General features: G+C 40.9%; 1 protein-coding gene across 18 annotated transcripts in view; it reads right to left on the bottom strand.

The window, feature by feature from the left end:
• The window catches only part of neo1a (neogenin 1a), a 210,264-nt gene that overhangs the window by 7,010 nt on the left and 190,912 nt on the right, over positions 1-12,342 (bottom strand). For 13 of the 18 annotated variants that reach the window (XM_008404716.2, XM_008404707.2, XM_008404715.2 and 10 more), the window contains 8 exons: positions 9,774-10,006; positions 5,967-6,105; positions 4,579-4,686; positions 3,741-3,935; positions 1,714-1,746; positions 1,446-1,514; positions 621-753; positions 254-498 (listed from right to left, as the gene is read on the bottom strand). In XM_008404716.2, the coding sequence (XP_008402938.1) occupies positions 254-498; positions 621-753; positions 1,446-1,514; positions 1,714-1,746; positions 3,741-3,935; positions 4,579-4,686; positions 5,967-6,105; positions 9,774-10,006 (1,155 nt within the window). The remainder of the gene's footprint in view (positions 1-253; positions 499-620; positions 754-1,445; positions 1,515-1,713; positions 1,747-3,740; positions 3,936-4,578; positions 4,687-5,966; positions 6,106-9,773; positions 10,007-12,342) is intronic. The other 5 variants (XM_008404713.2, XM_008404727.2, XM_008404708.2 and 2 more) reach the window with 4 other exon arrangements.

Below are 12,342 nucleotides of genomic sequence, written 5' to 3' on the forward strand. Positions count from 1 at the left end.
AGCATACCTGCAGGTTTTTACTGAATTTCCAGCTGAGAAATTGAACTCACTTTTTTTCTTTTTTTTTTGGTCAATCTCTTGAAATGCCACTTCCTGTCTGCCAGGCAGAGTCAAACTTATGCTGGGTGTTATTATGAATGTGCACTGAGGCAGCAAAGGTGACATTTCGCTTTGATCCGATTTTATTCCAAAACATTAACTTAGAAGTGTTGCCTTTTAGGGGCGTTGTGGTGGGAAGGGGGGCAAACCTGACCTCGGTAGGAGTTGCGCCTCTGCTGCAGGTGGGGGTTGCTCTCCAGGCCGCTGTCGGCGGGGGTGATGTCCTGCGAGGTGCGAGGGATGGGCGTCTCGGTCATGACCGGGTTGGGTTCTGGCGACTTGTCTATGGGTTTCAGTTCCAGCCTCTCGTGATGAATCCAAAGGTCCGGCGGCTTCAGGTCTTTGGAGTTTCCCTTGTACTTATGGGAGCCATTGGATGACTTCGAGGCCGCTCGCTTTCTGCAAGGGGGGGGGAGGGGAAATGGCACGAACGCCTCGTTTATATAAGCAAAGAAGACGACCGGAAGAGAGAATGACGAAGAAACAAATAACAGAACGAAATGAGTTAGTGAAGATCTCACTTCTTCTGCTGGGACGTGCTGCGCCGCGTGCACAGTAAGGCTCCCACTACCACCACTATGGTGGTGAAGACTCCCACTGCGATTATGCTGACGATGATCACGGTGAGATTCTCATTTCTCGGACCTATTTTACCTCGAGAGGAGAGAAAGTGAATTAGACTAGAAGTGCTAAGTCACATGCACAGGAGCACCTTGAGCACCATTGAGCTGAAGTTGCCGCTTCAGGCTTCATCGGTCGTTCATATTAATGTGAATTTTGGTGTCTGAAAAGCTCTACTGGTGTCTCCACCACCACATTTGAACTGAGATCTGGTTCAATTGTGGTGGGTTGTATCCACACCTGATAGTTCAATCAACTCGGTTCGATTGGGGACTAACATTGCAACGTTTGTTACATTTCCACCTGGTGCGATTTGTTTTCACACAACGATGTGTCAAGCAACCCAAATCAATCAAAAAACCATTCTCTTACATACGGTGGGGTGCCACCAGGAACTACGGAAGAAAACGACAGGAAAACCTCAGAAGACACTGAGTGCAACTTCGTTCTTCACAAAACATAAACAATGGAACGGTGACAGATTGTACCAATAAAGGGATTTCTCTTTTGTCTTTGGCAAAAGATGACGAGACATTTCTCCTGCTAATGCATGATTGAGTGCAATGGTGCTTCTGTGATTTATTTTGCTCTTTCTCCATCTCCTTCTGCTGTAAATGTCATTCTTTGAGAAACAAAGCAGGGGTGGCCTTCCAATTAGCCATCCAATTAGCTTTAAAAGCCAATGGCAAACACAGACTAGTCAGCAGGTGGGATTAAGGACTTACCATCTGAATTTCGAGGGACAATTGGATACAAGTTGCCTGAAGGTCCGGGCTTTGGTGGGATATTTAAAGCTGAGTCAAACAGAGAGAAAGAAAATAAGATTCTCCAGGCCTTCTGGTGCAAATTCAATGGTTTACAAACTCTACGAGCACAAACACAATCTGGCAGTCATGCATTGCAAGTTGTCATCAGCCCAGAAGATGGAGATGCTTAGAAAGAGAAGCACATGAGGTGCAGTTGGCAGTGATAAAGTGAGAAGAGGGAGTTTACCTTGGTCATTAGCCATTTTGTCAGAGGACTCAGCTTAACAGGCCAAAGGAGAGCAGAGAGGAAGAGACAATAAAACGCAAAACAAAAACAGTTAGACGAGAAGAGAGGCAAGGGAGAAAGAAATATGGGGGGTTGGAGGGCAGATGGGGGACTGTGGGGAGGACGAGGGGCAAATCTAGAGGAATGAAAAACATGTGAGAAAACCAAAAACCGTTGCTGAATAGACAGAGCAGAGCAGATAAAAGGAGCAAAGCGTTGATCCAGAAATGATTCAATCGTCCCACAATAAAAGCACAGATTGATTTCCAAAACTTAAAATGCTTTGCAAAACAAAATAATAATAAATAAATAAAAATTATGGCAATAAAAAAACAGCCCTGCTAAGTAACTGAAATTAAAACCAAAATGAGCTGCGTGTGGCTCCCCAACCCAAATCATTAATACGATCTACGCAGCGGAGCAGATTTCAAAGAGGACGACTCAGATGGAGGAAATAAACGCAACTTAGGCATAAAACAATCTATAGCAAATAAAAGTAAAGAATATAGTTAGATCAGTGTACGATTTTAATTTAACATGTCAGAAGAGGGATTATTAGTTAATGGGGCAAACTGACAGGAAACAGCTGCTGTAGCAATAAAAGTTTTAAAGCTGCCTTAGTTGATGTGTAGCATTTGTAATCCACCTACAAGGTTTGTAAAAGTATTTGAACTTGATGAAGATTTTCACATTTTCTCACATTACAACCACAAACATCACTGCATTTTATTGGAAGGTTATGCAGGTCGTCAAAGTTAACGTGTTAACGCGTTAACGATTAATCTAAAAAGCTTAAGGAGCTAATATTACATCACGTGATTAATCGCATTAATCTGCTTTAATCTCCTGTGGAGGGTTGTTCAGATCATAGCAGCGCGTTACACGGTCTTGTCCTGCGGTCAACAATGCAGAGTCGCAAACACAAGTGAATAGATGAGCGAGGAAAGTCAGGCTGGCGTGTTCAAAAACGCCTCGATGTGTGCAGGTTTGGATAAAACCAAGGCGGGGTGTACATGTTGCAATGAGGGATTATCCTTCCACCAAAGCACAAGCAGGTTGTAGTTAACATTTCTTAATTTACTTTTGAAACATAATGATTTATTTTGCAATTTCTTGAATATAAAAACCTGGAAAAAGTCATTTTCAGATGTGTTTGGTTTGAGAGAATACAATTTTTTTGAAAATGTCCATATTTACACCTATACTTACAAAGTCTATCATGATAAATCACAGCGCTGGAGTGCGATTAACCTGATTAAATTTTTTAAGTGATCAACAGCACTAATACTTATGGCAAAAATGTAGAAACTTAAAGCAGGGAAAAACCCAAAGAATGGTGTCAGAAGCTAAGTTCAGAAGCTTAACTCGGTTTGCCGCAGTAATTTTTACGCAGCAAAGATTTTATTCTTTATTTCTACAATATTTTGACAAAAGAAAAAAAAAACATGCACTTTTTTCTTCCACTTTCAGAGTTACAGTTTGCCGTACTTTGTTTTGGTATTTCAAATAGAAACCGCATAAAATATATAGGACTTTGTGCTTGTGACGCAACAAAATGTGAAAAGGTAGAAAGACAAAGGCTGTACGAAAGCCATTGTTATTATAACGTCACTATACTAATATCCAGAAAAAACAGCTTGGAATCACACAAATGGTAATTATTCAATTTAGATTTGGTGACATTTGTTTCTTTCTTTTTTTTTTGGATGCAAGTTTTGGCCAGAAGCAACTTTTTCAATAAAACCTTGTTGCTCAGGTGGAAATTTTTGTTTTTCATTAGTTTCATTAGTGGACAACTAGTTATCCGTGGTCTATGTTTGCGATATAGCCAAGAAAGAAATACAACTGATTAATTTATTTATTGCAAATCATAACAGCAGCCATCCTGTACAACAACAACAACAAAAAACTTAAATAAGATTTGTAAGCCTTGCTGATGTTTCCACTTTGATCTGTGGACCGTTCTCCTGCACATTTTGGACACTTACTCTTGGGAGTTCTGAACTGAACTGGCTCCGACATGGGCCCCATTCCTTTGGAGTTCCTGGCCTGGATCTTGAAGTAGTACGTCGTGTCCAGAGTCAGCTCCTGGATCTGGTGAGTGAGGCGGTTCCCCACCACAGGCTCGATGACCCAGTCGTGGACCACCGCGTTGACGTCTGTGCTGTAGTAGATAATGTAACCTGAGAGGACAAGACAGGCGGAGTCAGACTGCATCTTGAAATTTAGAACGGGGACTTTAGTTTGCACTGATGGACATAAAACTTCAAAACATTTTCTGCAACTCGGCACACAAGACGGTGGACGTTCATGTCGATAACATTTGTAATTATTCATTTCAATAGGGGTAGTATTCCTTAGGATGTAGATTTAAATAACACTTTCCATTTTAAATTGTGGAATTTTTAAGGTTGAGCAGCAAAGGATTATGGGATGTTTAACCAAAATAGAAAAGCAATGTTAGCACTGGGGTCATTTTTCATTTTAAAGAACAGGGAAGCATAAATAACTTTAGTAAATATCGACAGTATTAATATTGGATATTGATTGATATCAGCCCAAATTTTCTTACCAGTGCATTCTTAATTAGTACTACGTAAATTATATTTCAAGATAACTCGGCAATAAAACTCATTGAAAAGTTAAATTAACATAGATGTTTAATACTTTAACAAAGAATACATAAAAGAAAAGTTTGTTTCTCCCTCAGCAGTGGAAAATTGGCCCCATTATCAAATCAAACCTCTATTTCAGATATAAATCCCCCACATATTTTTATGATGCATGCACAAGCGCCACAAGACAGGAAGTTAGTTTGATACTCACCGGTAATCTTCCCATTGGCTTCAGAGGGAGGCTGCCAGTTGACTATTATGGTGCGTGGCTTGTTCTCTTTGCTCACCACTGTCACGTCTTTTGGGGCAGAGCTGGGGACTGAGGCACGGACAGAAGGAGTTAAACGTGTTTTTAAAATGGAATATCAGATAGAAAATAATTGTGTTGCTGTGACTGATATTGTTTGACCTCATAGGATCCATTTGTTTGCTCATGTGTGCGACAAACCCCTCCCTGGGACGGAACAGAAACTTTTAGAAAACAGTTTAAATTCTCCATTTGTCACTTAAAGTACCTGCTTCGTTCTGTTCGGTGTTGTGAAGGTGTTAATAAAAATCTTTTGTTATATTTTAGTGTGAAAAAATACAGTAAGAGTGTTTATGTAAAACTATTTTTAATGGCTCCTAACGCTAGTTGAGTGGAACATCTTCATTTAAATTTGAGTTAGTTGAGTTTTAGATTAGATTTACTCTTGAAGCTTAAAACTCTCCAAAATACTAAAATATATACCATGATTTAACTGCTTATAAAAACAACAGCAAAAACAGGAAAGCAGAAATAGCTCTGTGTCTTTATTTATATTTTTTTTAGTTGCAAAAAAAATATAGCCAATATCATTTGCACAGACTGTTACACTGCCCTAGGTATATTGTTCTTTTAACTTCTCGCTCTGTCAATGATCTGCCCCTCTGTGAGCATAATTTCATTCTGTGATGTAGAGATATGGCATCACATGCACAACACCAACAGGTAATACTAAAACAAACCATTGATTTACTGGGACTAACTAATTAAAGGGAAACTATATTCACAAGAGGAGTGCCCTATAGTTTGAAGGTTGAGATCAGAAAAGGACCAATAAAACCAGTAAAGGTTTTTTTTTACTCCATCTAAAAGCAGTGACTGGGGCAGGTGTTGGTTTGTGACTCCTCAGATGGAGAAACATGGCCATGGGTCTGCAAATCAAGAAGAATACTGGAATAAATATCAACAAAAAAAACCCCAACAATTCTCATTCTTATTAATTTTTTTCCAAGTGTTAGTCTGATTGTGTATTTTGAGGTTGATGTGTGGTTATGCCTACTTTCCTCTGAGGAAGTCGGGTAGAATTATCCCCAATTACCAAATTTGAGGCAAGCTGCCTAATTTGAACAGCAGAGCTGCTCATAATACCTGTCCAGATTATTGTACCGTACTGCCATCACTTATCTTCTGGTGTGTCCCCTCCTTCCATTTGGGCTGCAAGAGGTTCACTGTTATTCCCAACCAGCTAGGGGTTTGTCACTCTGCAGTCACTGATAATTCTCTCATGATGAATGTTTCTGCAGGAATGTGTGTGCGTGCGTTCGTGCGTGTGCGTAAGTGTTGGCGGTGTTTACTGGTCTCAAAGGTGGTCCCTTGAGCGGTCATGCTCCATGTGCTGGCGCGGCGGCCCTTGGTCACCATGACGGAGAACTCGTAAAGCGTGTTGGGCTTCAGGCCTGTCACTACGTGGCTCAGGCTTGTGCTGTTGGCCATCTGGAGGAGTAAACAAGCAAAGAGAAACGCGAGGAAAAAAAAAGAATAATGTAGTTAGAAAGACAGAAAAGATGAAAAATGAGAAACAACCAGAAAAAATGATAAAAATTACAGTTTATGAAAAGACTTCTCGTCTCCCAAAGGCTAGAATGAAGAAGAACTTTATAAGATAATCGGACTTAGAAAATGGAAGAAAAATGTTTAACACGAGTAGGCAAAGATTTTTTTTGGACCCACCTTGGAGGTGGTACGAGCCGGACGCAGCCAGGTTTTGCGCGCAAGTCACTTGATTGTCAGCAGACTGTATTCATTGATTAGCCCGTGGACTTACATCATCTTCACCCTCACCTTATCCAATTTGAGATTATAGAAGTTGGCATGATGACGAAAATAGTCAAACCTTGAGGTCCAAATCTCTTTTATCAATTGTGGCGGAAGAGCTCACCCAGCATCAACTGGATTGGGGAAATGCGCAACAAACGTACATTTTGGAGAAACTGGATGCCCAAGAGTACTCGAACAAAATGACATAATTGGAGCGTCAACCACAGCTCCCCCGTGAGCTATGTTCACGTCCACATAGTGAGGAACACACCGCCGATGGAGACACAGCCAATTTGACTAGAACCAAACCAGACATTAACCGGCTAGAGTGAGGCTTCACAATGGAGAAGGTGCAAGAAGCAGTTCGATAATCACACCAAACGCACAAAAATTGGCCAGGCGTCTACCTCCTGAATTGATTTACGTGCACCATTACACACCTACTAAAAATAATACGTCGGAAAAGTCTGAGCAAATAAAAACACTGCAGGTCGCCGTTTTCTCACGGCTTACTGCACTCTGGTGACGAGAAAAACAATTTTCTGCATACTGAAGTGCTCTTTAACAGAACCGCAAACAGGCTCTAAAAGAATTTCAAACCTGCGCGAGAAGTCTAGACAAAACAAATGGGCTCTACAACCACAAAGAAACACTTAACCAAAAACACACCTTGCGGACATGCTTAAACGCTGACTTATGAAACCATTTTACTTGCTCTCCACTGAGTCAGGCCGTCATGAAAAAATAAAGCATAAGTAGGAGAATCGGGTTAAGCAAAGGAGCCGGATGCCACGGCAGTTCTCCGCTGGGGGGCTGCCAAACAGAGGGCAGTGGGGTAAGCCGGCAAAGCGCTCCACTCTTTAGCTGCACGCAGCCAGTTTAAGAGCAGTCATTCCCTCAATAATGCACAAGCCTGTCTGGTTAGACTCGATCTAAGAGAGGCATTAAAGTGACAGCGCTTCTGTTGTTTGTGTCTGTAGAATGCCAGAAAAACACAAGGAGACGCAGGACGACGTCTCCAGAGCGCAGCGCCGTCTTAATTTATTTGATTTCATTAACAGGACAGGAACATAATAAGTCCGAGCTGCTCTTTAATTATTGTCACGCTGTGTGAATCAGCCCACTTAGAGCATCCGCTTGTAACAAAAGACCGAGCTGTTCGTGTTGAACTTGTGTTGATTTACTTTATGGTCCATTTATCGCGCAGTGTTTAAATGGCATTTTCCCCCTCTGTGTTCCTCGGAATAACAATAAATAAATCACGAATCTCTTTACGTTGACGTCGAGCGGCGTGCGTTTGAAGCCCGTCAGCTGACTCAGTGCGGCTTCCCGGCTTGCGTTCGTTTATTTTGGTGCGTCCCGTGAGCTGGCGGCAGGGAGAATGCATTGTCAGATCTACACCCTCTTCTCTTTTTTCTTCTGCCTTTGTTTGTCTTGTCCTTGTTGAATAATTTATCAGTAAACGCAAGCCTTTATCTGAGCTCTGCTCAGTCACTGTTTCCACACACGTTCACGAAACCAGAAGGATGCAGGCAAACGTGATGACCCCAAACTGAGAAAACTGCAATTTGAATTTTACTTTTAAAAAAAATCCTTAGCCGTTACTCAAGCTAAGAACAAACAGCTATGAAATTCAAACCGCGGCTCTGCTCGGGATAAATATTTATAGTCCTGCTGTTTCTGTCCGGAAAACAATGTTCAAAGCGATTTTCAAATTATAGGAATAATCTTTCTGAGATTACAACTACTCATTAGCATTGTCCGTTTTCCTCCTCAAGAAGCATGTTGAGGGTAGCTGCCATGCAAACTGCTTCTGTCCACAACGGTCAATAATCTGGACAAGTGAGTGGCCTCTTCCGCTATTTAATATTTTCTGATAAACTACTGAAAATGTGTCCAGCGTTCTCTCTGCATCAGGTTGGGCCTCCCACATGTCATGTCCTTGAGTCTCATTTAAAAAGGTTTCTGACCCTTTCAGCTTCCATCCACAACATAACAGTGGCATAACTGTAAAAGTTTTTTTTTTTTGTTATGTTGTGTTTTAATGTACAGCACTTTGTATCAGCTGTGGTTGTTTTAAAGTGCTTTATAAATAAAGTTGGTATGGTATGGTAATATGCTTGTTGAATTCTATAAAAAAATACTCTTTTGTCAACAAAATAAGAACAACTAAAACACAAACAGCCTCAACAACAGTTTTATTTATAAATGTGTTTATCGCCTTTATATGCTGTCAGCTATCACTGTAAGATTCCCACTTGTTCTACCAACACCCACAGTATGTAGATCGGACCTCGAGGTTTTGCTCGAGGTTCCTTCCTGTTCCAAAGGAAGCTGTTCCTCTCCCCTGTCGCCTCATGCTTGCTCATGATGAGAGAGTTTTTGCAAAGTCAATGACCTCTTCGCTATATGACATTAACTAATGAACGAGCTGAGCTGATAATTTGCTGATACAAAGTAAATCTATTACTTTTAAGATATATAAAAAAACCTCTGTCTGTAAATATGTTTAAGTCTATTTAGTGAATAATTTTGTTATTCCATTTTAGGTTGAAAAAGGCTTATTTTCTTATTTCAAAAGGAAAACAATTATTTGTTTATTTGCATCTTTTAGTGTATTTCCACTAATACAACCAAAATAGGCTAATTTCTTTTATCTAATTAATCATCAGAATAATTAATAGAATAATCAATTACCAAAATAAAAGTTAGTTGCGGCGTTACATACAACTGCAAAAGATGCGCCTCAATTCTAAGCCATTTTATGCATGTTTATCAACAACGTTAATAAATGTGGAGGGGGAAACTAGACTGCAAAATTATAGATACTACACATCACATTATATTGCATTTATAGCTTCTGGTGAGACAACATCATATAGTTTACATAGAACTCTCTTTTTAGTGCAAAACTGTTTAAAGGATAGTGCACTGCGTTATCAGTCTGGAGTTTTACATGTTGCACATAAAACAAAAGCGAGTGAAGCGTCTGTCTGTCGCTGTATAGCTCCAACGCTTAAATGACAACAGATGTTTTTGTTCTCCGTTACAAACGTCAGCACTGTGTTTCCCCTGAGGTCCAGAGCCGCCGCCAGATTACTTCGCTCTGTACCATCATGCCTGCACTGCCTGCACATCAGCACCTTCGGTAGTGTCAGAACGCACGACAAGCAAAAGCAAAATAAGGAAATTCAGAGGGTATTAGATATCAGTAATGTTTTATTTAGAGGGAACAAATTCAGCTTTTCTTGGAGTGAATTGCCCTATAAATAAACAAAAGCAGGGCTATAACTCGAGTAAACAAGATTTAAAATTGAACAAAACTGAAAGGAAAAGTCTTTCACCTTCACTTTGGTGTTAGCGGGGATGTTGGTCTTCCATCGCACGGTGTAGTGGCGGTTGTCTGTGATCTTCTGGTTCTTGGGCAGCGAGTTGTCGGCCCACGTCACCTTGATGGTGTCGTGGCTCAGCACGGAGGCCTGCACGCCCACGGGAGGCATCATGGGACTGGGGTCGGGTGCTGGGGTGTATGGAGCATGGAACAGTTCGTACAAGTCAACATCGGGGTCTATGGGGTCTGCGTGTCAGGCAGTAAAAAGCCCGCATGCATTGATTGCACACACACACACACAATAAAAAAATTAAAAAAAGACAAAAATTAAAAACACAACGGGAAGCGTGGCGTGGAGGATGAGAGAGTGGAGTCGAAACAGGAGCAGTGGAGGGACGGAGAGGAGGGAAAAATAAAAGGTTAATGCGTTAAAAATGAAGGTCGGTGGTGAAGAGGAGGAGGAGGAGAAGGAGCAGAATTGGGGTTTTGGGTGGGATTGGGAAGGTGGAAGAGAAAAAGAGAGGACACTATTAGAAAAAATAACAGACACTGACCTCTAGAACAAGCAAACCTACAGAACTGGTTGCTGTGTTTAATCTACCCGACAGTGTGTGAAGCTAAAGTGACGGCAGCACTACGGAGAGACAGGAGGAGATCAGCTATTCATGGCAAGATTAACTGCAAATGGGAAACCAGAGTGAAAGACACCACAAAACCCACAAAGACTTACCGAGAATATCTGGTCTACTTTCTAGTGCATATCGTAGTTACCTTGAAATAAGACAGAACTAACTATTTCTAACTTTTGAGTAAGAAATAGGAGCTCGTTTTAAGTCAGTAATTCCTTAATCTTGATGAAAAAGTGCTGGTTGTAAGTGAAATAATCTCCCAGTGGAACAAGATGTTTTTCCAATATTACACATTGAACTGTCTTGTTACACTGGCAGATTATTTCACTCACAACTAATACTTTTACATCAATATTAAAGGGGCAGTGTTATGCAAAATCAACTTTTTTTTTCAACTTTCTATCAATTGGATATAAAGATACAACTACTGCATGGACCTAGCGCCGCCTTCAGACATATTTCTTTTAAGTCATGTTTGAGATATGACCGAAGGTAGCAGTTACTTGGAAACAAATGCAGCATTATGCATTTGTGCCTAGAGCTCCTATTTCTTTCTGAAAAGTTATTTGTAAGTTTGTTTTGTCTTAATTCAAGCGTACAGAGATATTTTCACTAGAAACTAGGCTGAAAATATGTGGTAAGATTTTGTGTTTTTGCGGCGTACATGCAACTGCTCATGAAGACGAAAACGTTTTCACCCAGTCGTTTCAAAGAGAGGCAATTCTGACGTGTTTACATCATCCAGCTTCAGAAAACAGCAACTTTCATGCAAAGAGAACGATCGACAGGGCACAAAAAAAGTTTAAAGATGTTGCTGTCGCATTCAAAACCGCAAGAGGAAAACCGAGGCTTTAAGCACTCAGCCCGTCGGCGGTGGAGGAGAAAGAGAAGTGTCGCGAACAAGAGGAAGCACTGAGGATTTACGCGTTGTGCTGCTTCCAATTTGCAGCTCACAAACAAAAAGGGAAACGCTCTGCTGAAGAGCGGCAGGGAAAACCTTTCTGATATTTGCCCGGCATTATGCGAACTGCAGCCTTCACTCGGTAGGTGGCACTCGAAGACATCCTTCGGTGAGAAACCGCAATGTGACAACTGTGTAACGTTTTATCCAATATGCAGATTCAAAAAGGGGGGCGGGAGGTGGCGAAGAAGAAGAAATGTCCAATTTTGCATAATCACCTGAAAGAAAAGGAAGCCTAACACGCATGGCAAAGTATGCCGACTGTGGAAGACTTCCCTGGTTTAGCTCAGAGCCACAATAGCTCAGAGTTTAGCTCACAAGAAATCCACTTGCCTGATTTAGTATGTATGAATCACGGTTTAACTCATTAATCTGCACGGATCATCCACCATGGTGTCAAGACTTTGAAAGTCTTTCGTTCTTTGCAACTTTTATTTGCTATATTTTTTAGCACCTCACAGTGAAAAACAAAAAACATTATTTAGCATATTAGAACAAACCCCAACATAACATAGCTCATAAATGGCACAAAATTCTCTATTAATCCAAAATTTTATCCAAGTTTCTTCAAAGAGTTGTTGTTGCTGACGGATGTGGGCAGGAAGGATACCCTGTAGCAGTCTGTATTACTGTGAATCTAAAGGGGCCCCTGACTGTCACAAGTCTCACAGTCAGTCTCCTGAACAGGACTGGCCTTTGTGATGCCTGTCTGTATAACTTGGGCACTGCTTGGTCCACATTTTGATAACAACTCATCTATGAACGGACTAATATGATTCGAACATTGGTTTAGTTCAATCGCTGATTGTTGGCTGTGTATTCTGTTTGCATATATGTGTTCTATGGCTATGGGTATAGATTACAGTCATATATAAAAACTAAATATTAACGATGCACTGATTACGTTTTTCTTAGCCAGTACTGACTTGTGGTTTTCTTGCCAAGAACAATAACCTGTTTCTTTATTCCTATAGGCTCCCCACATCGTCTGA

The sequence above is a fragment of the Poecilia reticulata genome, linkage group LG3 (genome assembly GCF_000633615.1).
Source record: "Poecilia reticulata strain Guanapo linkage group LG3, Guppy_female_1.0+MT, whole genome shotgun sequence".
Taxonomy (NCBI): Eukaryota; Metazoa; Chordata; class Actinopteri; order Cyprinodontiformes; family Poeciliidae; genus Poecilia; species Poecilia reticulata.